The sequence below is a fragment of the Bufo bufo genome, chromosome 10, assembly GCF_905171765.1.
Source record: "Bufo bufo chromosome 10, aBufBuf1.1, whole genome shotgun sequence".
NCBI classification, from domain to species: Eukaryota; Metazoa; Chordata; class Amphibia; order Anura; family Bufonidae; genus Bufo; species Bufo bufo.
In genome coordinates this window covers 62,597,845-62,625,387 of record NC_053398.1, presented here as the reverse complement: position 1 = coordinate 62,625,387, position 27,543 = coordinate 62,597,845, and the positions used below count along the sequence as shown (strand labels likewise).

General features: G+C 43.1%; 1 protein-coding gene across 2 annotated transcripts in view; it reads right to left on the bottom strand.

Moving 5' to 3' along the window:
* Positions 1-529: 529 nt before the first annotated feature.
* The window catches only part of GNG3 (G protein subunit gamma 3), a 45,707-nt gene continuing 18,693 nt past the window's right edge, over positions 530-27,543 (bottom strand). The window contains exons 1-3 of one of the 2 annotated variants that reach the window (XM_040409026.1): positions 19,743-19,810; positions 4,178-4,282; positions 530-691 (exon numbers count right to left, since the gene is read on the bottom strand). In XM_040409026.1, the coding sequence (XP_040264960.1) occupies positions 563-691; positions 4,178-4,276 (228 nt within the window). In that variant the 5' untranslated portion in view covers positions 4,277-4,282; positions 19,743-19,810 and the 3' untranslated portion in view covers positions 530-562. Of the gene's footprint in view, positions 692-4,177; positions 4,283-19,742; positions 19,811-27,543 lie in introns of those variants that run through there. The other variant, XM_040409027.1, reaches the window with a different exon arrangement.

Here is a 27,543-nt window from a genome sequence, read left to right as displayed (position 1 = left end):
GTACCAATGGCACTTGCAGAAAAGATGGGCATCTTTTAGAAATGATAGCGACGCAGTTTGTCTCTCTGACTGTGTGTGAACAATACCTAACGGTTTTGCTGTTTGTTTGTTTTTTCCAGAATTCCTTGAAAGTACAGTAGACGTACATTGCTTCAATTCTCTTGAACTGTGCAGCAACACGAAGATCTGGTTTCATGGCTGTAATGTGGCTGATATTCAGTCTAGGACGGAGCCGTACTCACCTATGCCTTTTGAGCGTTCCGTGTCTGAGGAGAAATCAATTTACACTCATTTCTTTACTAATATTTATTAATTACTGTTGGTAGAATTTACAAATAAATACTGCGTGTGCGCTCCCCAGTTTCCTGTCAGTCAAAAGAAAGTTTCTCAAATCCCCTTTAGATTGGGATACAGTAATTCTTCATGCTGAGGAAGAAGAGGGTCAACATTAAAACCACTCAAATGATGGAGAGACGTAAGGTGGAGGGCATTAACATTAAAACGTGAGACATAAGAGTGGTCTGGCTGGGATTGCCAGAGAGTACTTCGTAAGCAGGATGGATCAGAGAAGGGCACAGAAGAATTTCTTCTCTCTGAATGGGTTTTCAGATGTGGGCACAGGTGTAATCAGTGGATCCTCGCACGCATGAGCATCACAGAATGCCATCAGGTCTGATGCTGCCTTTGAGACCTTTAGAGGAAAAGCAAGTTACATTTTAGGGCTTTGTTACAAGTCTGGGTAAAGATCAGATTTAATGACTACATAGGTTAAATAAGAACTTCAGAATTGTTCCTTGTCTTCATTGGAAGGATAGAGGAAAGGAAGCAGAGCGGAACGTTTTTTGGCCGGAGAAAATACCGCAGCATGCTGCGCTTTTTGCTCCTGCAAAAAATCCTGAACACTTGCCGCAAGGCCGGATCCAGAATTAATGCCCATTGAAAGGCATTAATCCGGATCCGGCCTTAAGCTAAACGTCGTTTCGGCGCATTGCCGGATCCGACATTTAGCTTTTTCTGAATGGTTACCATGGCTACCAGGACGCTAAAGTCCTGGCAGCCATGGTAAAGTGTAGTGGGGAGCGGGGGAGCAGTATACTTACCGTCCGTGCGGCTCCCCGGGCGCTCCAGAGTGACGTCAGGGCGCCCCACGCTCATGGATGACGTGTCGCATGGATCACGTCATCCATGCGCATGGGGCGCTCTGACGTCATTCTGGAGCGCCCCGGGAGCCGCACGGACTGTAAGTATACTGCTCCCCACTACTACTATGGCAACCAGGACTTTAATAGCGTCCTGGCTGCCATAGTAACACTGAACGCATTTTGAAGACGGAACCGTCTTCAAATGCTTTCAGTACACTTGCGTTTTTCCGGATCCGGCGTGTAATTCCGGCAAATGGAGTACACACCGGATCCGGACAACGCAAGTGTGAAAGAGCCCTTAGGCTACTTTCACACTGGCGTTTCTGGGTCCGCTTGTGAGATCCGTTTCAGGGCTCTCACAAGCAGCCCAAAACGGATCAGTTTAGCCCCAATGCATTCTGAATGGATAAGGATCCGTTCAGAATGCATCAGTTTGCCTCCGATCAGTCTCCATTCCGTTCTGGAGGCGGACACCAAAACGCAGCTTGCAGCGTTTTGATGTCCGTCTGGCGATGCGGAGCCAAACTGATCTGTCCTGACTTACAATGTAAGTCAATGGAGACGGATCCATTTTCACTGACACAATATGGTGCAATTAAAAACGGATCCGCCTCCCATTGACTTTCAGTGTAAGTCAAAACGGATCTGTTTGCATTATCATGAACAAAAAAAAAAAAATATTATTTTTTTTTTTTTTGTTCATGGTAATGCAAACGGATCCGTTCTGAACGGATACCAGACGGATCCGCACCTAACGCAGGTGTGAAAGTAGCCTTATCCACTTGATCGCGCAGCCGGCATCGTCTTCTTCTTTCAGGACCTGCAAAAGAACCTTTGACGTAATAGAAGATCTTCATTCAGCAGGACCTGCGCTGACGTCACCACGCAGTGAGCGTGATTACGTCATCAAAGGTCCTGAAAGAAGACTATGCTGGCTGCGCGATCAAGTGGATAAGGTGAGTTAATTTTTTTTTAATTTTTCTTTTTATTTTTTTTATTTAGTAAGCATTCTGTCTTAAGAATGCTAATATTTTCTATTATAACCATGTTATAAGGGAAAATAATAGTGAATTTAATTTAATGGGGTCCGGGGTTGCTCATCCCTATCATCACCTAGCAACCATGTGTGAAAATTGCACCGAATCCGCACTTGCTTGTGGATGCTTGCGATTTTTACGGAGCCCCATTCATTTCTATGGGGCCTGTGTTGCGCGAAAAACGCTGAATATTGAACATGCTGCGATTTTCACGCGACACACAAGTGATGCGTGAAAATCGCCGCTCATCTGAACAGCCCCATTGAAGTGAATGGGTCCGGATTCAGTGCGGGTGCAATGCGTTCACCTACCGCATTGCACCCGCGTGGAAAACTCGCCAGTGTGAAAGAGGCCTAAGGGAATGCAAACATATTTCCTGAGACTGAGAACCGAGGTGTCCGTTTCGCAGGGTGTATAGATTGCTACATAGCCTCTCCCTGTTGTCTAGTACATGACTAGATGCATGGTAAGATGCGGATCATGCAGTGAATTTAAAGGGGTTGTCTCACTTCAGCAAATGCCATTTATTATGTAGAGCAAGTTAATACAAGGCCTTATAATGTACTGGGATTCTCCATATTGCCGCCTTTGCTGGCTTGATTAATTTTTCCATCACATTATACACTGCTCGTTTCCGTTGTTATGACCACCCTGCAATCAATCAGTGGTGGTCACACTTGCACACTATAGGAAAAAGCTCCGGCCTCTCTTGTGGCCAGGGCTGTGGGAGCATGCATAGGCTGGTGTTTTTATCTATAGTGTGTAAGCACAGCCACGTTGTTGATGGATGGCAGGGTGGTTGTAACCATGAGAACGAGCAATGTATAATGTGAAGTGACAAAACCTCTTTAAGGCTGCATGTATTAAATGTGGCTTTGCTGTAGATTTTACCTTATTCAGTGCAAATCCAGAGTAAAAATCCAGAAGCAATCTGCAGCCTATAGGCATGCTGTGGATATAACAATACACAGACTGTTCTGAAATCCATGTTGATGTTTTTTCTTCTTCTGCGCGTGCTTTGTACTGTGATGCGGATTTCATATGTTTAAGGCCTCATGCACACGACCGTTGTTCTGGTCCGCATCCAAGCCGCAGTTTTTGTGGCTCGGGTGCGGACCCATTCACTTCAATGGGGCTGCAAAAGATGCGGACAGCACTCCGTTTTGCGGACAAGAATAGGCATTTCTACAATGGGCCGCCTGTTCCATTTCGCAAATTGCGGAAGGCACACGGGCGGCTTCCGTGTTTTGCGGTTCCGCAATTTGCGGACCGGTCGTGTGAATAGGGCTTAATTGATACTAAAATCTTCAACAAATCTGCAAAGTCTTCTATCCTCTGTTCAGGATCCTCATTTTCCAGAGTCGAGCTGAAACAATCGTGGGTCATTTATCAAACACCGTCTTTTTACGCCAGTCTTTGATATTCCTTGTGCTGCCAGAGGATGCACTTAATTTATGAGAAGGCACAGGCCTCGTCATAAATTAGGCGTGTCCTCCAGCAGTCTGTGTGCCTAGATTGAATTGTACTCCAGCATACTTTATGCCAGGGGTGATTTCTCTGCCCACGCTACCATCAACCCCTGTTTTCAGAATGGGCTAGGGCGGTGCAGAAAGTAAGTTAGGTGCAAGTGGCATTCAACTGGGGGTTAGCTACTTTTTTATGCCAGTTTGTGGCATGGGGGGGGGTCATAATAAATGTCTGGACTGTGTGTTGTGTCGTGTCCTGCTTTACTTACACAACACACTGATTTGAATGGGCACTGTCTAATGCTTAACGTCCTCTGCGGAGGTGCTGCAGTCAATGGAACATGCAATAACCATTTCCCCAAATGCAACTGATTGCTAGGGGCCAGCAGGGAGACACTATGTGATCAACTTAATGTTAAAGGACCACTCAAGTAAGGATTGTCAAAAGCAGAGAACCCCTTTTACTGCATTCTTTAAAGTGTTTTAGTATTAGGGGCTGATTCTACCTCTCAGCCTTCTGTCTGTTACATACTTTTATGCGACACATAGAGGCTTCAATCTTGAGCTGCTCAACCATCTTCCTGGCCTGTCCAACACTGAGTGTGCTATTCACAGGGGTATCTCCTTTCATGGTTGCCTACAAAGAGAACAATATTCCATGATTTACAAGAACAGAATACATTTGAGACTTCTAGTGAACACACTAAGTACAGATTAAATCCATTTCATGTAAAGGAATTGTCTGGCAGTTATTTTTTATTTATTTTTGCTTAAAAAAAGTCATAATGGCATAAAAAAAAAAGCCGTGACCTTTGTCTTATTTTTAGGTGGATTGTGTTGAGCCTATGGAACAGTAGACTACATCTAATAGCCAGTGAAATTTCACTATATGAATACTACAGATGCATTCTGTGTATGAGTTCAGGGTGGGTTCACACTAGCGTTAGGGTTATAACTGAATGCAAAACAGAAGCCTTTAAAAGGCATTCCGTTTGCTTTCCATTCTAACAGAAGTCCATGGGAAAGCATAACGGATCTGTCTGGGTCCCGTTATGCAAGATGGAAAACAAAGTCCTGTCGACAGGACTTTGTTTTAAGTCTTGCATAACGGGACCCTTGATACAATGGTTTCCATCAGTGATTGTGATCCAAAACCAGGAGTGGAGCCTACACAGACATAAGGTATAAGACTACATTTACAAATCAGTATTTTCAGTCCACATTTGATGCACGTTTTTTTTTTTTACAGATCACATGCGGACCAATTAATTTCTACGGGGCTGCAAAAAAAAAGTGGGCAGCATATGGATGTTATCTGTGCCGTTTTGTGGATAAGAATAAGCATTTTTACAATGGGGACCGCATAAAGTGAGGGATGCACACTGACCACATCTGTGATTTGCAGACCACAAAATGGAAATGGTTGCGTGAATGTATTGTAATGGAAAGATTAATTTGCGGTCCACAATGCATGGGCAACGTCTGTGTGGCGGCCAGGACGGATCGAGACCCATTTAACTTGAATGGATCCGTGATCCATCCGCACCGCAAAAAAATAGATTATGTTCTATTTTTTTGCGGTGCGGAGGCATGAACAGAAACGCAACGGCCGTGTGAAAGCCGCCTAAAGCTACATGAACGTTAAAAATGTGTTTAAAGGGCCACTGACAGGCCAAATCAGCATATATAGTTATATATGTGACATTACAGGTCTTATACAGTCTATTAAAAGCATCTAAGTATCCCCCCTGTCCACCTTCTAAATACCGAAATATAAAGTTTTATAACCTGCTTGTCCGGTCACCAATCTGCCCAAGGGGCGGCGTTTAATCTCAAAATGCGCCCAGCCAGCCGCTCCCAACTGCCGTTCTGAAGCCCCGCCCAGCTCATCAATATTCACTTCGCTGGGCGGCGGCTACAACTCTCCCCGACTCAAGATCCTGCGCATGGCCAATTCAATCCTCCTGGCATCGTTCATGTCAAATCTGCCCATGCGCAGGATCGTGACTGGGGAGAGTTGTAGCCGCCGCCCAGCGAAGTGAATATTGATGAGCTGGGCGGGGCTTCAGAACGGCAGTTGGGAGCGGCTGGCTGGGCGCATTTTGAGATGAAACGCCACCCCTTGGGCAGATTGGTGGCGAGACAGGCAGGTTATAAAACTTTATATTTCGGTATTTAGAAGGTGGACAGGGGGGATACTTAGATGCTTTTAATAGACTGTATAAGACCTGTAATGTCATATATATAACTATATATGCTGATTTGGCCTGTCAGTGTCCCTTTAAGTAACTGCCATCACATGGCCATTTTTAGCACATTGAAGTCTATGGGTCTATTTACATGGCAGTTTTTTTAGCGGCCATCAAAAAATAGGACATGTCCTGTTTTTGGTCATTTTCACGGCCAGACGGCCTCCATTGAAATCAATGGGACAGTTTTTAAAGGCTACTTAGACAGGAGTGCACTCGTGTAACGGCCATTAAGAATGGGTATGTTAGTTCAATACGGCCCTTTTTTAGGGGTTGAAAAAAATAAAATCACTCACTTCATCCACTTGCACATGCAGAGGCAGTCGCTCCTATCTTGATTGTGAAGGACCTGCGCTCAGCTTGATGACTTCAGCACACGATCATGTTGAGAGCGTGCGGTGACGTCATCACGCTTACCTCAGGTCCTTCACAATCCAGAGAGGAGCGACTGCATGTGCAAGTGGATGAAGTGAGTGCTTTTTTTTTTTTTTCTGCTAAAAACATTACAACTGAGGACCACTATGGGGGACATTATGGGCCAATATGGGGGCCACTATGGAAGACATTATGGGCCACCTTGAGGGACATTATTACTAGGGGTGAGTGAATCGACTTCGGATGAAACATCCGAAGTCGATTCGCATAAAACTTTGTTCTAATACTGTACAGTGCAGGAGCTCCGTACAGTATTAGAATTTATTGGCACCGAAGTTAGTAAGTTGCGAGACTTCACGTAATAACTTACTAAATTAATTTGTACTGTAAAAAATTATTTCCCGAACTCGAGTTTGGTTTTCGGGAAATGTTTTTTTACAATATAAATTAATTTATGAAGTTATTACTTGAAGTCTCACGAGACTTCGCGAAGCAATAACTTTGGCTCATGGGAGCCAATACATTCTAATATTGTACGGAGCTCCTGCACTGTACAGTATTAGAACAAAGTTTTATGCGAATCGACTTCGGATATTTCATGCAAAGTCGATTCGCTCATCCCTAATTCTTACTGCTGGGGCTGTTATTGGGGACATTATTACTTCTGGGGGCCATTATAGGCGACATTATGTATACTGCAGGGGTTGGGATTAAAAAAAAAAAAAAAGCCAATGAAATCCATCCATTTTTTATGGATATTAAAAATGGACAGAAGGCCAGAAAATTGATGCACAAATAGTTGAAAAATGGCCATGAAAAACTGCCAGTGTCTGTTTTTTACGGCTTTTTTTTCCTCGTGTGCAAGTGGCCAGTCTTTATAAATGAATGTTTTCTTGATGTTTTTCTACAGTGGTTCCTGGAGCAGTAAATGGGAGTGAGATGCACTTAAGGCTTATTCACACGAACGTGTGCTGCCCGTTGCCGTATTGCGGCCCGCACTTGCGGATCCGCAATACACGGGCACCGTTCCGTGTGCATTCCGCATCACGGATGCTGACCCATTCACTTCAATGGGTCCGCAAATCCGGAGATGTGGAACAGAAGCACGGAACACTACGGAGTGCTTTCTGGGGTTGCGTGCCTCCGCACCACAAAAAGATAGAACATGCTCTATCTTTTTGCGGAGCGGAGGATCGCGGACCCATTCAAGTGAATGGGGCTGCGATCCCCATGCGGCTGGGCCATGGTCGGTACCCGTGCATTGCGGACCGCAATTTGCGGTCCACGGCACAGGCTTCACACGGTTGTGTGAACAAGCCCTTATGTGAAGATGTCCGCATCCATTAGCACAGCAGACACATACTCTACACTGGTGCTATTACATCTCAAAAAGATAGTTTACCAACAAGATTACCTTTGATGGAAGGGACTGATTTGTTGCTCATGTTAAAAAGGCAATCTACCTTTAAGCTAATTATTTTCAGTATTCTAGAGCGTGATTACTACAATCGGGCTGTGACCACATAATCTTCCTGTAAAAATGGTGGCTCATGTTCATTATAGCGCCATTTTTGTTTTTATACCTGTTTTGATAAATATCCCCTAATCTATGCGTTTGTGCTGAAGATCTCACACCTTACAGTTGAGGTATACAAACTGTGGAATGATGGTGTCCATAAGGGCTCATACATACGACCGCGCCGTGTTTTGTGGTCCGCCCATAATAGAAATGCCTGTTTTGCGGACAAGAATAGGACATTTTCTATATTTTTTTTTATTGCCCCACGGAATGGAGCACTCCATGGGTGGTCCGCACTCGATGTGAATGGGTCGGATGCGGAACCAAACCACGTTCGTGTGCATGAGCCCTAAGGCTGCTTTACTTGTTCCAAAGATATACCATACACATGTAGAGGCATTAATGATTCTATTTTCATATAGTACAATACTACTAATTGCCTACTCTTGACATGTGTAATTAATCATTGACATTAAAATATAGCTTTTATTACTAACTGCTTAAAATAATATGAACTACCTAACCTAATATTAAAACTATCTAATATGGCCTCTGATGTACCGTTTGTTCAATTAGCTGTACTATTGTAGTAGTGGCCTGGTAGCGGCGCGCTTGCTCCAGTTACCACTCGATGATGCTATGTGGAATCTATATCGAACTGTCAGAGGTCTATTGTAGCCTAAAAACTTATACACTGCCCCCCGACATGTTTCGCCATATACATGGCGTCTTCAGGGGCACGGGCAGTCTACCGTAGACTGCCCGTGCCCCTGAAGACGCCATGTATATGGCGAAACATGTCGGGGGGCAGTGTATAAGTTTTTAGGCTACAATAGACCTCTGACAGTTCGATATAGATTCCACATAGCATCATCGAGTGGTAACTGGAGCAAGCGCGCCGCTACCAGGCCACTACTACAATAGTACAGCTAATTGAACAAACGGTACATCAGAGGCCATATTAGATAGTTTTAATATTAGGTTAGGTAGTTCATATTATTTTAAGCAGTTAGTAATAAAAGCTATATTTTAATGTCAATGATTAACTAAGGCTGCTTTCACACATTTTTTGACACTTTTCTGCACATTGGCATTTTTAGGCCTAATGTACACGGCCGTAGTTTTGGTCCGCATCCAATCTGCATTTTTTGCGGATCAGATGCGGGCCCCATTCATTTCAATATGGCAGCAAAAGATGCGGGCAGCACTCCGTGTCCTGTCCACATCTGTATTTTCGTTCCGCAGCCCTGCAAAAAAGATAGAACACGTTCTCTTGTTGTCCGGTTTGTGTAAATGAGACCTTAGGATGCTGCGACACTCGTTTTAAAAAAAATAAATCATGAAATTCATGCCTTTTTTGGGGTGGGCTTTTTTTCAGAGATATTTTTTTTTTCTATAGAGAAGTCTATTGGGAACAGTCTGAAAAAACATCACAAAAAAAAAAAAGTCAACGGAGCAAAAAAACAAGGAAACTTAAAAAAGTGTTTTTAGGCCTCTCACCCGAGCGAGTATTCCGCACGGGTGCAATGCGTGGCGTTGCGTGAAAATCGCAGCATGTTCTATATTCTGCGTTTTTCACGCAATGCAGGCCCCATAGAAGTGAATGGGGCTGCGTGAAAATCGCAAGCAAGTGCGGATGCGGTGCGATTTTCACGCACGGTTGCTAGGAGACGATCGGGATGGGGACCCGATCTTTATTATTTTTCCTTATAACATGGTATAAGGGCAAATAATAGCATTCTGAATACAGAATGCATAGTACAATAGGGCTGGAGGGGTTAAAAGAAATATATATACATTTTTAACTCACCTTAATCCACTTGTTCACGCAGCCGGCATCTCTTCTGTCTTCTTCTTTGAGGAATAGGACCTTTGATGACGTCACTAAGCTCATCACATGGTCCGTCACATGATCTTTTACCATGGTGATGGACCATGTGATGAGAATGGTGACGTCATCAAAGGTCCTATTCCTCAAAGATGAAGACAGAAGAGATGGCGTCTGCGCGAACAAGTGGATTAAGGTGAGTTAAATTATATATATATATATATATTTTTTTTTAACCCCTCCAGCCCTATTTTACTTAGCATTCTGTATTAGGAATGCTATTATTTTCTCTTATAACCATGTTATAAGGGGAAATAATAAAATCTACACAACCTTGAACCCAAACCTGAACTTCTGTGAAGAAGTTCGGGTCTGGGTACTACATTCAGTTTTTTATCACGCGAGTGCAAAACGCATTGCACCCGCACGATAAAAACTGTACAACGGAACGCAATCACAGTCAAAACTGACTGCAATTGCGTACCTACTTGCGCGGGTTTGCTGCAACGCATCCGGACCTTATCCGGACCTTATCCGGACATGCCCGTGTGAAAAAGGCCTTAGGGTGGTTTAGAATTTCCTGTTGGCTAGCATCTAAAATCTGGTTGTGTTTTATGCTTCAAAAAAAATAAAAGAAAATTGTAATGAAAATGCAGTTTTTGTAAAAAAAAAAAAAAGGAGATTAAGGATACTTTCACACTCGCGTTTTGGGCGGATCCGTCATGAATCTGCAAAAACGGATCCGTTACGATAATGAACTGCATGCATCCTTCATTAACGGATCCGTTTGTATTATCTGTAACATAGCCAAGGCGGATCCGTCATGAACTCCATTGAAAGTCAATGGGAGACGGATCGGTTTTCTATTGTGGCAGAGAAAACGGATCTGTTCCCATTGACTTACATTGTGTGCCAGGACGGACCCGTTTGGCTCAGTTTTGTCAGGAGGACAGCAAAATGCTGCAGGGAGCGTTTTGGTGTCCACCTCCACAGCGGAATGGAGACTGAACGGAGGCAAACTGATGCATTCTGAGCGGATCCTTATCCATTCAGAATGCATTAGGGCAAAACTGATCCGTTTTGGACCGCTTGAGAGCCCTAAACGGATCTCACAAATGGAAAGCCAAAACGCCAGTGTGAAAGTAGCCTTATTAAAATCTTCAGTAAAGGAAAATTGGCTTAGTTGCCCATAGCAGCCAATCAGATTCCACCTTACATTTTTCATAGCTCCTTTGGCAGATCTTCCTCTATCTGTGGATTCAAGCCGTCTGAGTTGTAAGCCATACAGATCACAAATTCTTCAGGAGCTGAAACCGGAAGACAGACCGAAACGCGGTGACTTGCAGGGATGGCTGATTGGAAGAGGACGAATTTGCTGACAGGCTGGTGCTTGTCAATGAGGCTACCTGTCACCTCAGTGGGAAGGTCAATCGCCACAACGTTACAATGGGTCTCAGAAAACTTATGTGCCCTTACTGGGCAAAAAGTAAACGTGTTCCATGCAATGAGCAGACATCTTTTTGGTTGAGGATACTGTCACTGGCCACTCCTACCTGGAGATTTTAAAGGGGTTGTCTCACTTCATCAGATGGCATTTATCATGTAGGGAAAGTTAATACAAGGCACTTACTAATGTATTGACACTGCTCGTATCCATTTTTACGACCACCCTGCAATCCAGCAGCAGTGGTCGTGCCTTCACATAGGAAAAAAGCTGACCTCGGGAGTGCGCATAGGCAGGCGCTCTTTCCTGCTCATTGTTCACTTCTTCCCTTATCGGGCACATGAGTTTTCTGAGCCCCAGATTGTAACGTTGTTGCGATTGACCTTCCCATTGAGGTGACAGGTAGCTTCATTGCCGAGCACCAGCCTGTCAGCGAATTGATCAGCGAAATCAGCCCTCCCTGCAAGTCAATGCAAAAGTCAATGGGCCAGATTTAGCAATACTCTGACAGCTCACTCCACTTTCACATATGGCTAAAGTCAGTTTTAGCCAAGTCAGATTTATGATCGGCCCTTTAAGACTGTGATAAATGTGGTTTGACGGTAGCAGTTTTTCCGTCAGTAAGCAGCTTTACAAAAGTCGCACATCTTTACGAAAAAGTCGCACGTCTTTACCAAAAAGTTGCATGTTCTATTAAAAAGTCTCAAAAGATAAGCATGGTCCTCACTGGAGTGAAATTGCGCATTTTTTTGCGACTTTTTAAATAGTCCCAATAGTAAATCTGTCTAGGGATTCATTTACATAAGAAAACACGCCCACTTTCAGAAATCTGGCGAACATAGTGCAGAGCAGTTTTAGCGTTTGCACATTTTTTTGCGACTTTTTCACTCCATTATTCTGACTTGAGCTAATGATAAATCTGGCCCACTGTGTTTCGGTTTGCCGCCTGGTTTCAGCTGCTGAAGAATTTGTAATCTGTATGGCTTACAACGCAGGCTGTATGGCTTACCACTGACTCCTGAAGCCTTTGGGCGGCCCAGACTTTTATCATGACATAAACAGCCAGTGGTTTTAAATTGCTTCACCCAACATGAAATGCAGTTTTGGTGAGGAGCACATTTACAAAATTTATTCTAAAGACTTACTGTCACTACAGACCCTGTTCTTGCAAATTTCCACACACAAAAAGCATTTTCTTGCTACAATGTCGCGATCTTAAACCTGCCCCTTTGTGTAAAGGTTTAAAGTAACCTAAGGCTCCATTCACACGTCCGTACTGTGTTTTGCGGATCCGGCACATCGCCGGCACTAATAGAATATGCCTATTCTTATCCGCAATTGCGGACAAGAATAGGACATTGTGATAGATGTCGGGCGGCACTGCGTAGGTTGTGGGTGCACGGTCCGCGGGTGTCGCCCCAGGTACTTAATTGGAAGAAGGAATCGGTACTCCTTATGATGTAGTTATCAATTTTTTATTCGCCACTCATGGATAGAAGTGACGCGTGTTTCGGCACATGCAAGTGCCTTTGTCAAACTCAAGCAAACCGCGAGTGGCAATGAAATTAACATATGTTTAAATAGCCCGCCCCTAGTCACATGATAGAAGCCTTCAAGTCATGTGATTCTGACGTCATGTTGGCAAGACAACCAAAGTATGTTTACTAACATCCAGAGAGAAAGAAAAGGAAAATAAATTGCGATCCTTTTGTATCATCGAAGATCGCTATGAATCAGTTACACTGCGGAGACACATAGAAAACATGAAAACCAAAATAATTACATAAATCGAGCACGGATAAATGGTTATATACCATGAACATCTCCTACATATTTTCATAGGAAGCTGCTCACCGCGTACTCCCGATTCAACCCTTTGGGTGTCATCGTTTGTAGGCGGTGAATCCAATAGGCTTCACGCTTCAATAATAGCTCAACCCTGTTACCTCCCCTTCGAGGGGGCTGTACCTCCTCAATGATTTGGAATCGAAGTTGGGACAAATTATGTTTCTGTTGGTAAAAATGCAGAGGAATTGGCAATAGTAAATTTTCATTGCGGATTGTCGATTTGTGTTTAGCAAATCGATCTTTCATACGCATCGTAGTCTCACCTACATAGCAGAGTCCACATGGACATTTCAGCAAGTATATGATGTAAGAACTATTGCACGTAAAATGACCCTTTACTGGAATTTGTTCCCCACTATGCGGATGTGAAATATAGGGACCTTTTATTATGCTGGAGCAATGGATACAGCTTAGACAAGAGAAGGTGCCTTTCCTGACAGTAGAAAATACCATTTGCCGGGGACCCTTTTTAATAGTGCCTATGTCCGCTCTAATAATTTTATCTTTTAGATTACCTGCCCGCTTGTAACATAACATAGGGGGGTTTTGAAACTCTACAATCTGAGGATAAGACCTGGTCATAATATTCCAGTGCTTATTGATAACTGTCCTTATACGATTAATCCAAGGGTGGTACTGTACAACTAGGGGGAGTCTATTCTGTGGTGACTTAATCTGTCCTATTGGAGATGTTTCACATTTATTACGCTGATCTGTAAGAATAGGACATGTTCTATTTTTTTTCGGGAACGGAAATGCAGTCCCGGAAGTGCGGGTCCACATTTCCGGAGCCGTGCCACATATCGTGTGGCCCGATAGAAATGAATGGGTCCGCAATTCCGTTCCGCAAAATGCTGAACGAAATTGCGACGTGTGAATGGAGCCTTAGATTCAGATTCAAGAAAACTGTCCAAAAGGAATAATCACAGCACAGCTTTCATAGCAACCAATCTCAGCACAGCTTTCATAGCAACCAATCACAGCACATCTTAATAGCAACCAATCTCAGCACAGCTTTCATAGCAACCAATCACAGCACATCTTAATAGCAACCAATCACAGCACAGCTTTCATAGCAACCAATCACAGCACAGCTTTCATAGCAACCAATCACAGCACAGCTTTCATAGCAACCAATCACAGCACAGCTTTCATTGTCATGTTACAGTAAATCATTTACTGGATGGCGATGGTGGGATGCGTGCAGTGCGCTGCCTGCGACAGAGTGAATGATGGGTGCACATGCACTGATGAGTCCTCAGAGCGCACTCGCATTTGGCTCTTTCCTAGGCCTCAAGTCCTAAACCAGGAGCAGCTCCAGTGCAGAGCAACTGGATGCTCAGTGAGCACTGTCCCTGCAGTGAGGTGTTTGTTTTTTGTTTGTGTAAGGAGGAAGTTTAGTGAGGGGGCTGCCACTGGTGCCTAGCCATGGGAATAGGGACTGGCTTCATAATGGAGGATAATTACTGTGGGGTCTTAAGTGGTCTGCAGAGCAGTCTCATAGTAAGTAGTATTGTAAAATTCCCATGGGTCTGCTGTGCAGACTCCATTTAGGCCCCACAGTAATAATCCTCCCTATTAGGCCTCTTGCACACAGTTTTTTTTCCCCGTTTCCGTTACGTTTTTTGCGTTCCGCATACGGACCGTATACGGAACCATTCATTTCAATGGATCCGCAAAAAAAATGGAAGGTACTCCGTATACCTTCCGTTTCCGTATTTCCGTCTGTTCCGTTCCAGAACATGTCCTATTATTGTCCGCATAACGGACAAGGATAGTACTGCTCTATCAGGGGCCAGCTGTTCCGTTCCGCAAAAAACGGAATTCACACGGACGTCATCCGTATTTTTTGCGGATCCGTTTTTTGAAGTCTGCAAAATACTGAAAGAGCTATACGGTCGTGTGCAAGAGACCTTAGGCATCATGCACACGAACATACTTTCTTTCCGTGTCCGTTCTTTTTGCGGACCATATGCGGAACCATTCACTTCAATGGGTCCGCAAAAAAAAATGAATTTAGGCTTCATTCAGATGTCCGTAACGTGTTTTGCGGATCCACGGATCCGCAAAACACGGACAGCGGCAATGTGCGTTCCGCATTTTGCGGACCGCACATTGCCGGCACGAATATTGTCATGTTCTAGACATGTTCTATTTCAATTTTTTTCGGAAACGGAATTGCGGACCCGGAAGTGCGGGTCCGCAATTCAGTATCCGCCTTGCCCCATAGAAATTAATAGGTCCGCAATTCCGTTCCGCAAAATGCGGAACGAAATTGCGGACGTGTGAATGGACACTTACTCCGTGTGCATTCCTTTTCCGTATGTCCGTATTTCCGTTCCACAAAAAAATACATGTATTATTGTCCGCATTACAGACAAGGATAGTACAGTTCTATGAAGGGCCAGCTGTTCCGTTCCGCAAAATACGGAATGCACACAGACGTCATCCGTATTTTTTGCGGACCGCAAAATACATACGGTCATGTGCATGAGTTCTAAGGGAAATGTGTCACCAAAAATGTTATCTGCCTGTTAAAACCAGATAGCGACACATACTGTACATTTTTCTAATTTGTTTTTATTTTCTGATTGCAGATTTAATTACTCTATTTCCTGAACATGACTATGAGGGCGGCCATTTTGCCTAAGCTGTTCTTAACAGCATTTAGAAAGCATTAAGAAAATTGCTCTACAGCAGCCCTATGGGTCATAGACTCAATGGTCAGGAGGAGACCTCATTGACTTCTATGGGAGAGTTTTCTGGACATGTTCTGTGACCGGTGCAGAGGTCATTGTACAAGGAAAGACTAGATAAGCTCTGACAATCACCTACGGTGTATGGTGGATCCTGTCTTATCTATACACAGAGGTGATATCTCCTTATCATTACAGGCAGGATTAGAATGGCAGATAAGCAGGGAACTGCCGCAGCCAATCACTGGCTCCCCTTATGTCATGACAAATGGTCACATGATGCAGGGGGATCCGGCCAGTAATTGGCTGCGGCAATGTCAAACTGGATTTTTACAGTGAGGGAGCCCAGATGAGCATTCCAGTCCTGGAGGAGAAGTGGGGAGTAGTGCCAGGAAGCAGGTAAGTAAGCTTCCCTTTACAGCTCCGCCCAAGTAGGAGGGTTTGCCAAAACTCCCCATTCTTGCATAATCCCTTTAAGGTAAATACATTACTACTATACTTGTTTTTTCTACAAATGCATAACAGACAAAGTCTCATTTATACTTGTGTGTGTCTAAATAAAAAAAAATAAAAAATAATTCAAAGGTATAGCTGTAAAAGGTGACTGTGTAATGTTTTTAAATATGAATAAGAAATGTTTAAACAATATATAAGTAGATAAGGACCAAAAGAAATACAGCAAATTGTGGCACACAGAAAGATTAGTGCGGTCATTCCATTGTCTCTCAGTTGCTTATACAAATCATGCTTCAGCCATATTTGCCTGGAAATGTCTGGTTAACATTTACCAAAACAAATCATTAAAGCATTGCACCATTATGTTTAATATCTGTGTTTCTTTCTGTATCTTTGCAATTTCAAATGAGAACAGACCCCTGCAGAAGAAGAAGAAAAACCTTGCCCAAAGCGAAGATAACTAAAAGTACTGTAGGGAACAAGAAGAGAAAATCTGATTGTAAATGAGCTGCAAGGATAGCGTCACATACAGCTTTTTGTGGCAGTTTTTTGAACCAAAGCCAGAAGCAAGCTGGAAGGGATGAGACTGTGAAGGAACGTCTTAGGCCCCTTTCACACGAGCAAGTTTTCCGGGCGGGTGCAATGCGTGACGTGAACGCATAGCACCCGCACTAAATCCTGACCCATTTATTTCAATGGGTCTGTGTACATGAGCGTTGTTTTTCACGCATCAGTTCTGCGTTGCGTGAAAATCTCAGCATGTTCTATATTCTGCGCTTTTCATGCAGCCCAGGCCCCATAGAAGTGAATAGGGTTGCGTGAAAAACGCATTGCATCCGCAAGCAAGTGCGGGTGCGATGCGTTTTTCACTGATGGTTGCTAAGAGATGTTGTTAGTAACATGTTGTTTGTAAAACCTGTTTTTTATCACGCGCGTGAAAAACGCATTGCACCCGCGTGGAAAAAACTGAACAACTGAACGCAATCGCAAACAAAACTGACTGAACTTGCTTGCAAAATGGTGCGAGTTTCAATCCATTACCAATCGCAAAGTGAAACCGAGTGTTTAAATGCCCAGACCTCGCCCCCAACACAGAACCTGTGAGTTTCCCCTGAAGACACCGAATCGGGATGTAGGGAAGCAGGCTTCAGATTTTAGGCAGGAAGGCTATTTAGGGATCCACAACATGTGTATGTGAGCACTCAGTGTGCAGCTCAACCCTTTGGGGGCGACATTAGTCCAAGAGGTGAATCACATCCCAGTATCAAAGACCATATCCCGTTAATAGCCTGTCCCTGAGAGTTTTAACCTTCTGATTTATATGTTTTTTTAGCAATTACAATAAAGATTTAGTTTTAGTGCTCTGTCGGTGAGGTTGCAACAACACGCTAAGGTCCTAGAGACCACCTGATTATTTTTTTCTCTTTAATGAATAGCGTGGCAACCTCCTGAGGGATCCATTTGTTTGTTAATAGTGAGTTTCACTGAACACACCCTGAACGCATCCGGACCTAATCCGTCACGCTCATGTGAAAGGGGCCTTATACTTCTTCCTGCTGGATCCACTTCTAGCTTTGGGTCAATAAACTGCCACAAAAAGCTGTGTGACTCCACCCTTAGGCCTCATGCACACAATCGTATTTTGCATCTGTGTACGATCCGCATTTTATGTGGATTGCACATGGACATTGCACATTTCTATGGGTCCGCAAAAAAATGGACAGCACACGGATTTCATGCGCTTGCTGTGCGCATCTGTATATCCGTTGCGCAAATGATAGAACATGTCCCATTCCTGTCTGTATTGCGGATGAGAATAGTCATTTCTTTTGACGGGACTGAGAAAAATGCAGATTACATATGAAAGGTGTCCTTATTTTGTGGATCAGTGGTTTGCGGTCCAAAATCCAGACACGGCTGTGTGCCTTAGGATATATTTAAAGTTTTTGAGGTGGTTTTTGTTGTTCTCATTTGTTTTGATCTCTGCGCCAATTAAAAAAAAAAAATCACGATTTTGCTATGATTATGGAAACAATGTAAAAAAATGAACAACTATAAAAATAACTTTATATATATATTGTAAGAAGGTACAAGGAATCATTGTGAATGATAGGTACGTGTCACCGAGGTTCCTGGCCTCGGTGGAGTAAGAGCCGGTTTTTATGTGTCAGCAGTAGTTGCTGTTTGACACCTTAATACTTAGTATGGCTGTATAGCTGATCTGGAACGGCTCTTACTGGGAGTAGTCAAAGTGCCGGGTGGGTGACTACTCCCCAAGTTCCAGGCCGGGTTTTTCCAGGCCTAAAAAACCAGCCAGAACAGCCAGGTGAGGAGGATTACCTCAGTCTGACAGTGGAGCTCAGGAGGTGTGTGTGCTGGGATCTGAGGCTTGTGTCGTGCTGGAGGGCTGAGACTAGTCTGTAAGGGAAACTGGCCCCCTAAAAGCCTGCTATGGACTGCTGGAGGCAGAACTGCCAACAAGGTGATTTTTGTTATGTGTGAACTAACACCAAGACTGCAAAGTGACGTTTTGTTTTTGCTTTATGTGTGAATAAACACGGAAGTTTGATTTAAGAAATGGTAGTTTGCCTCTGTACTGCGTCCGCACACCCTGTCTACTCTGAGTAACAATGCAGCTGGACACTCTGTGTTAGAGTAGGTCCCATCTAATTAGAAGCCACCTTGACGTCTGGTAGATGGGCCCGACATATTTTTGATCAATTATATGCGCTAAGAGCTTCTAACCCCGCTTAATAGTAAGTATGGGCGTCATGTATTTGACCCTGTTCACACATTCACCTGTTCACCCAGTCTTAGTGCATTTAGTAGTGTGTTGTTACTTTTTTTGTGTGTGTGTATGTATGTATGTGTGTATATATATATATATATATATATATATATATATATATATATAAAATAAGAAACCACTGGCAGCACCACCCTGAGAAGTATGGAAAAATAGACGGGTGCAATGTCCAAGTACGGTAAAAGGTGCTTACCCACTTATAGAAGACAAAAATCGGACTGCACTCCAAGCGTATCTTCAAAAAATGTGTTTTATTCACCCATTAGGTGGCAAAAGCGACGTTTCGGCTCAAGCATGAGCCGAAACGTCGCTTTTGCCACCTAATGGGTGAATAAAACACATTTTTTTGAAGATACGCTTGGAGTGCAGTCCGATTTTTGTCTTATATATATATATATATACATACATACACATAAATCCTATGTATCCGGTAGGTAGTTTAGGCCATTGTGTGCTTTTAAACAGTAGACAGCCATTAATCAGTGTCCTGAAAAAGTGGTGCATCTACATATACTCTGCTCACTACTAGGACAATATAGTCATACATAACCACACAATGTAGAACCGAAGATGGTGAAGGGGAGCAAGGTTTCCTTTGTGTTTCTCTGATTTTGTCTACTACAGGATTGTACAATAATGCCATACCATAAGCATCAGTAACACTACCTCTCATGGTGTTATGTAAGGGCAAAGGTTTTGCTAAATAGAATTTCAGTCCGTCCATACATTACAACAGTGGATGTCTTATTAAGAAGGTGGGGCAACAGAAGCAATGATGAGGGCACCTTCATAAGACTATGTACAACAGCAGGCCTGGATACATATATGTAATCTGTCCCCCATCCTCTTGTAAATTGTGCTGTCATTGGTACCTACCTCTCTGTTTCAGTGATGGAGGGATGCAGGATGCTGAGAAAAGCTCCTTCACTGCAGCTACACCAAACACACACCCTGCAACAAAGAGAAATGGGGGAGGAGAGACTGGAGGAAGGAGGAGGGTGACAAGTGGCTAAATGGTTAAATATGCTGGCACAAAGAGAAGCCGGTATTCAGAGACAGAGGAGAGTGGATAAAGAAAGGAGGAGGAGAATCAGGGACTGTGTAATGGTAGGACCAGGTCTGCAAATCACTGCTGAAGGCTGACCACACAGATGCATACACTGCTTTATATATTCTGCATGATTTACTGCTAAGACCCCATTCACATATGTCTGCAGATATTCTAGCTTTAATTACATAATTCTAATCCACAATCCCCTTATCAGCTTTGTACTAGATGATAACATAAAAACGCTGCAATTTATTGAAGGCCTCATAATGAATGATCCAGTAATTACCAGTGACTTAATTATCAATGGTTTGTTGGGCCTTAGGCCTAATGCACACGGCCGTTGTTTGGGTCCGCATCCGAGCCGCCGTTTTGGCGGCTCGGATGCGGACCCATTCACTTCAATGGGACCGCAAAAGATGCGGACAGCACTCCGTGTGCTGTCTGCATCCGTTGCTCCGTTCCGCGGCCCCGCAAAAAAAAAATATAACATGTCCTATTCTTTTCCGCAAAACGGACAAGAATAGGCAATTATATCAATGGCCGCCCGTTCCGTTCCGCAAATTGCGGAAGGCACACGGGCAGCTTCTGTTTTTTGCGGACCACAAAAAACGACACGGTCGTGTGCATGAGGCCTTATTCACACATCAGTGTTTGGTCAGTGATTTCCATCAGTGATTGTGAGCATAAACCAGGTGTGGAATTTGAGTTCACTTGAATGGGTCCGCAATCCAGGAGATGTGATGTGGAACGGAAGCATGGATCATAAGCCCACGGAAGCACTACGGAGTGCTTCCGTGGTACTTCTGCCCGCGTCTCCCCACCGCAAAAAAATAGAACATGTTCTATTTTTTACGGTGCGGACAGATCACAGGCCCATTCAATTTGAATGGGTCTTGATCCATCCCGGCCACTGCACGGATGTTGCCCGTGCATTGGGGACCGCAATTTGCGGTCCCCAATGCATGGAACAGCCGCACAACGGCCGTGTGCATGAGGCCTTAGTGCCAACACTGAGAGGTTAATGAGACTCACTGGCCCCAACCTCCTGCGCCTCCAGAAGACAAGTGACTGGTTTCTTTCCTATGCGTAACATGAAAGAAACCAGCCACGTTCAGCATGTCAATACTCTAAGGGCTCATGCATACGACCGTATGTATTTTGCGGTCCGTAAAAAAACGGATCTGCAAAAAAATACGGATGACATCCGTGTGCATTCCGTATTTTGCAGAACGGAACAGCTGGCCCTTCATAGAACTGCACTATCCTTGTCTGTAATGCGGACAATAATAGGACATGTTGTATTTTTTTGCGGAACGAACATACGGAAACGGAATGCACACTGAGTAAGGCCCCTTGCACACAACCGTATGCCCTCCGAGATATATGGTCCGTGAGCTGGCCATATGTCCCGGACCGGCATTGATCGCACTGTCCTGCACTTATATGATCTTATGAGTGCGAGACAATAGCCCCACGGGCGGACCGACGTGCACAGCATCATTATAATCTATAATGCTGTGTACTCCAGTGTGCATGATCAATGCCGCTCCGGGACATATGGCCTGATCACGGACCGTAAGTCTCGGAGGGCATACGATCATGTGCAAGAGCCCTAACTTCCGTTTTCTTGCGGACACATTGAAGTGAATGGTTCCGCATATGGTCCGCAAAAAAAAAAGGTAACGAACACGGAAAGAAAATACGTTTGTGTGCATGAGCGCTAAATGACTGCCTGTCCATAAGTGAGAGATCACTGAAATCTGCAGGTCTGTCACTATACTATGCTGCCCTCAGTGAGGGCAACATATGGCAGATGACAGGTTCCCTTTAAGAGCACGCTCCAATAAAAATGATATACACAATAAAAGCTAATAGCACAAATCTGCCCTTATCATGCAATACACCGCGAGGCCTTTGTGGTCTCTGTGCTTTTCAGTAAAGTCATAAAAAGAATCCTAAAACAACAATAGTTGCTCTGAATAGTCTCAGAAAGTTGTTCTTACTCCTGCAGGTGAATAACAGTTTAGACAAAATAATGGCTCCAAACGAGACTGGGGAAGCTGGCATTCACATTAGTGATGTGGTGTCCATGTCGCTGGTCAAGTTAAGAAAGTATAACAGGAGCAAGGACCACTACATCAAAATTGGTGAGCAACAATCCGGCATGCGGTGATTGATTTAATACCGTCAGAACTTGAACTATTGTTAACGGGTACAGTTTTAGGGAACATGCATGCGACCATATGTAATTTGCGCAGATCTGCAAAAAATATGGATGACGTCTGTGCCACGACCCTGTTGCATCAGGTTTTTTTTTTTTTTACGGATCCATTGTAACAATGCCTATTCTTGTCCGCAAAATGGACAAGAATAAGACTTGTTCTATCTTTTCTGCCGGACTGCGCAACGGACATTTGGATGTGGACCAAAAATCCGGTCATATGAATGGGGCCTTAGACTGTAACAATACAAGTGGTCAGAAGGATTGGAGTAGAGTTCATCTACTGAGACCATTTAGAGCAACTATTGTTCTTCAATTCATTATGTGCAATTCAGGATTAATTTGATGACTTTAAAAACGTTTTTTTTTTCCGTTTCCATTCCGTTTTTGTGGATTCCGTTTGCGGAACCATTCATTTCAATGGTTCTGCCAAAAAAACGGAATGTACTCCGTATGCTTTCCGTTTACGTATTTCCATTCCGCTAAAAGGTAGAACTTGTCCTATTATTGCCTACAAATAACGATCATTGGCTCCATTCAAGTCAATGGTTCCACAAAAAAATGGAATGCATACGGAATGCATCCGTATGTCTTCCGTATCCGTTCCGTTTTTGCGGAACCATGTATTGAAAATTTTATGCCCAGCACAATTTTTTTATGTACTTACTGTTAAAACATTATTTTATGCTTCCGTTTCCGCTCCGCAAAAAACGGATCACAAATGGAAACCAAACGGAACGGCAAAACGGAATGGAAACGTAAACACTACAGAAACAAAAAACAGATCCGTTTAAAAACGTACCGCAAAACCATACAGTCATGTGCAAGAGGCCTTAGGTTCATAGAGACTGAGAGGGCCCCACAGTATATTGCATTATAAGAGCAGAATTGTGCTATTAACTTTTAGACCTCTTTCAGGCGAGCGTGTCCTGTGCGGAAATCACGCTCCGTATGTGAGCATAATTTCCTGTTATGGACACTGCTTGTTTCACATGAGCACACGCAATTATAATGGTTTATAATGCTGTGTGTCTCTGAATGACCTGTATCTACAGAATTATACTGGCATATTGCTGTCAGTATAATTATGTACAGGGAGTGCAGAATTATTAAGCAAGTTGTATTTTTGAGGATTAATTTTATTATTGAACAACAACCATGTTCTCAATGAACCCAAAAAACTCATTAATATCAAAGCTGAATATTTTTGGAAGTAGTTTTTAGTTTGTTTTTAGTTTTAGCTATTTTAGGGGGATATCTGTGTGTGCAGGTGACTATTACTGTGCATAATTATTAGGCAACTTAACAAAAAACAAATATATACCCATTTCAATTATTTATATTTACCAGTGAAACCAATATAACATCTCAACATTCACAAATATACATTTCTGACATTCAAAAACAAAACAAAAACAAATCAGTGACCAATATAGCCACCTTTCTTTGCAAGGACACTCAAAAGCCTGTCATCCATGGATTCTGTCAGTGTTTTGATCTGTTCACCATCAACATTGCGTGCAGCAGCAACCACAGCCTCCCAGACACTGTTCAGAGAGGTGTACTGTTTTCCCTCCTTGTAAATCTCACATTTGATGATGGACCACAGGTTCTCAATGGGGTTCAGATCAGGTGAACAAGGAGGCCATGTCATTAGATTTTCTTCTTTTATACCCTTTCTTGCCAGCCACGCTGTGGAGTACTTGGACGCGTGTGATGGAGCATTGTCCTGCATGAAAATCATGTTTTTCTTGAAGGATGCAGACTTCTTCCTGTACCACTGCTTGAAGAAGGTGTCTTCCAGAAACTGGCAGTAGGACTGGGAGTTGAGCTTGACTCCATCCTCAACCCGAAAAGGCCCCACAAGCTCATCTTTGATGATACCAGCCCAAACCAGTACTCCACCTCCACCTTGCTGGCGTCTGAGTCGGACTGGAGCTCTCTGCCCTTTACCAATCCAGACACGGGCCCATCCATCTGGCCCATCAAGACTCACTCTCATTTCATCAGTCCATAAAACCTTAGAAAAATCAGTCTTGAGATATTTCTTGGCCCAGTCTTGACGTTTCAGCTTGTGTGTCTTGTTCAGTGGTGGTCGTCTTTCAGCCTTTCTTACCTTGGCCATGTCTCTGAGTATTGCACACCTTGTGCTTTTGGGCACTCCAGTGATGTTGCAGCTCTGAAATATGGCCAAACTGGTGGCAAGTGGCATCTTGGCAGCTGCACGCTTGACTTTTCTCAGTTCATGGGCAGTTATTTTGCGCCTTGGTTTTTCCACACGCTTCTTGCGACCCTGTTGACTATTTTGAATGAAACGCTTGATTGTTCGATGATCACGCTTCAGAAGCTTTGCAATTTTAAGAGTGCTGCATCCCTCTGCAAGATATCTCACTATTTTTGACTTTTCTGAGCCTGTCAAGTCCTTCTTTTGACCCATTTTGCCAAAGGAAAGGAAGTTGCCTAATAATTATGCACACCTAATATAGGGTGTTGATGTCATTAGACCACACCCCTTCTCATTACAGAGATGCACATCACCTAATATGCTTAATTGGTAGTAGGCTTTCGAGCCTATACAGCTTGGAGTAAGACAACATGCATAAAGAGGATGATGTGGTCAAAATACTCATTTGCCTAATAATTCTGCACGCAGTGTAGAAGTAAGGTCATGCAGAGACACACAGCATTATAAATCGTTATAATGCTGTGTGCTCCTGTGAAACAAGCAGTGTCCATAACAGGAAATCATGCTCACATATGGATCGTGATTTCCGCACAGGACACGCTCGTCTGAAATTAGCCTTAGGCCCCTTTCACACGGGCGAGTTTTCCGCGCGGGTGCAATGCGTGAGTTGAACGCATTGTACCCGCACTGAATCCAGACCCATTCATTTCTATGGGGCTGTGCACACGAGCGGTGATTTTCACGCATCACTTGTGCGTTGCGTGAAAATCGCAGCAAGCTCTATTTTGTGCATTTTTCACGCAACGCAGGCCCCATAGAAGTGAATGGGGCTGTGTGAAAATCACAAGCATCCGCAAGCAAGTACGGATTAGATTTTCACGGATGGTTGCTAAGAGGTATTGTTTGTAAACATTCAATTTTTTATCACTCGCGTGCGAAATGCAGTAAATCGCATTGCACCCGCACGATAAAAACTGAACGCGATCGCAAACAAAACTGAATGGCTTTGTTTGCGAAATTGCGCAGTTTTCACTGAACACATCCGTAACGCATCCGGACATAATCCCAAGATTTGGGGACCTTGGCTTCCATCCAGCTTTCTGAATGGGTTGTAAATAAATTACATATTGGTAGTATTTGAAACCTTTTGGTAGGTTATAGAACAATTTCCATATGGGCTCATTCACACAATTGCGGTCCAGAAAAAACGGATCTGCAAAAAATACGGATGACGTCCGTGTGCATTTCGTATTTTGTGGAACGGAACAGCTGGCCCTTAATAGAACAGTACTATCCTTTTCCATAATGCGGACAATAATAGGACATGTTCTATTTTTTCGCGGAACGGACATATGGTATGCACACGGAGTAACTTCCGTTTTTTTGCGGACCCATTGAAATGAATGGTTCCGCATTCGGTCCGCAAAAAAACAGAACGGACACGGAAAGAAAATACGCTTGTGTGCATAAGCCCTTAGTTCGTGTCTCACTGTATATGGGACTTGAGTCCTTATATGATATGCTCTATTATGTGTAACTATACAATGCTATTGCTGGGGGCAGTGTTTATGGCTTGTTCCTTTTTTTTTTATTATTTGTGTTTTCTTTGTATGTTTGAAAAAGTATTTTAGTCACACTTTGTATTATTTAAAAATGAAAAATATATTTTACCAGATAAAAAAAATTAGAACCTCAAATGCTAAAATAAAAATTACATAAAAATAAACCTTCCTATCACTGAAAAAGGTGCAAAAATGTATTACAAAACTAAACTGAAAAAAAGTAAAGACTCTCAAAGAAAACATAGAAACATAGAATGTGACGGCAGATAAGAACCATTTGGCCCATCTAGTCTGCCCAATATACTGAATACTATGGATAGCCCCAGGCCCTATCTTATATGAAGGATGGCCTTATGCCTATCCCATGCATGCTTAAACCCCTTCACTGTATTTGCAGCTACCACTTCTGCAGGAAGGCTATTCCATGCATCCACTACTCTCTCAGTAAAGTAATACTTCCTTATATTACTTTTAAACCTTTGCCCCTCTAATTTAAAACTGTGTCCTCTTGTGGTAGTTTTTCTTCTTTTAAATATGCTCTCCTCCTTTACCGAGTTGATTCCCTTTATGTATTTAAAAGTTTCTATCATATCCCCTCTGTCTCTTCTTTCTTCCAAGCTATACATATTAAGGTCCTTTAACCTTTCCTGGTAAGTTTTATCCTGCAATCCATGTACTAGTTTAGTAGCTCTTCTCTGAACTCTCTCTAGAGTATCTATATCCTTCTGGAGATATGGCCTCCAGTACTGAGCACAATACTCCAAATGAGGTCTCACCAGTGTTCTGTACAGCGGCATAAGCACTTCACTCTTTCTACTGCTTATACCTCTCCCTATACATCCAAGCATTCTGCTGGCATTTCGTGCTGCTCTATTACATTGTCTTCCCACCTTTAAGTCTTCTGAAATAATTACTCCTAAATCCCTTTCCTCAGATACTGAGGTCAGGACTGTGTCAAATATTCTATATTCTGCCCTTGGGTTTTTACGCCCCAGGTGCATTATCTTGCACTTATCCACATTAAATTTCAGTTGCCAGAGTTCTGACCATTCTTCTAGTTTTCCTAAATCCTTTTCCATTTGGCGTTTCCCTCCAGGAACATCAACCCTGTTACATATCTTTGTGTCATCAGCAAAAAGACAAACCTTACCATCGAGGCCTTTTGCAATATCACTTATGAAGATATTAACCACCTCAGCCCCTATGGCTTAAACACCCTGAAAGACCAGGCCACTTTTTACAATTCTGACCTACACTACTTTCACCGTTTATTGCTCGGTCATGCAACTTACCACCCAAATGAATTTTACCTCCTTTTCTTCTCACTAATAGAGCTTTCATTTGGTGGTATTTCATTGCTGCTGACATTTTTACTTTTTTTGTTATTAATCGAAATTTAACGATTTTTTTGCAAAAAAATGACATTTTTTACTTTCAGTTGTAAAATTGTGCAAAAAAAACGACATCCATATATAAATTTTGCTCTAAATTTATTGTTATACATGTCTTTAATAAAAAAAAAATGGTTTGGGTAAAAGTTATAGCGTTTACAAACTATGGTACAAAAATGTGAATTTCCGCTTTTTGAAGCAGCTCTGACTTTCTGAGCACCTGTCATGTTTCCTGAGGTTCTACAATGGCCAGACAGTACAAACACC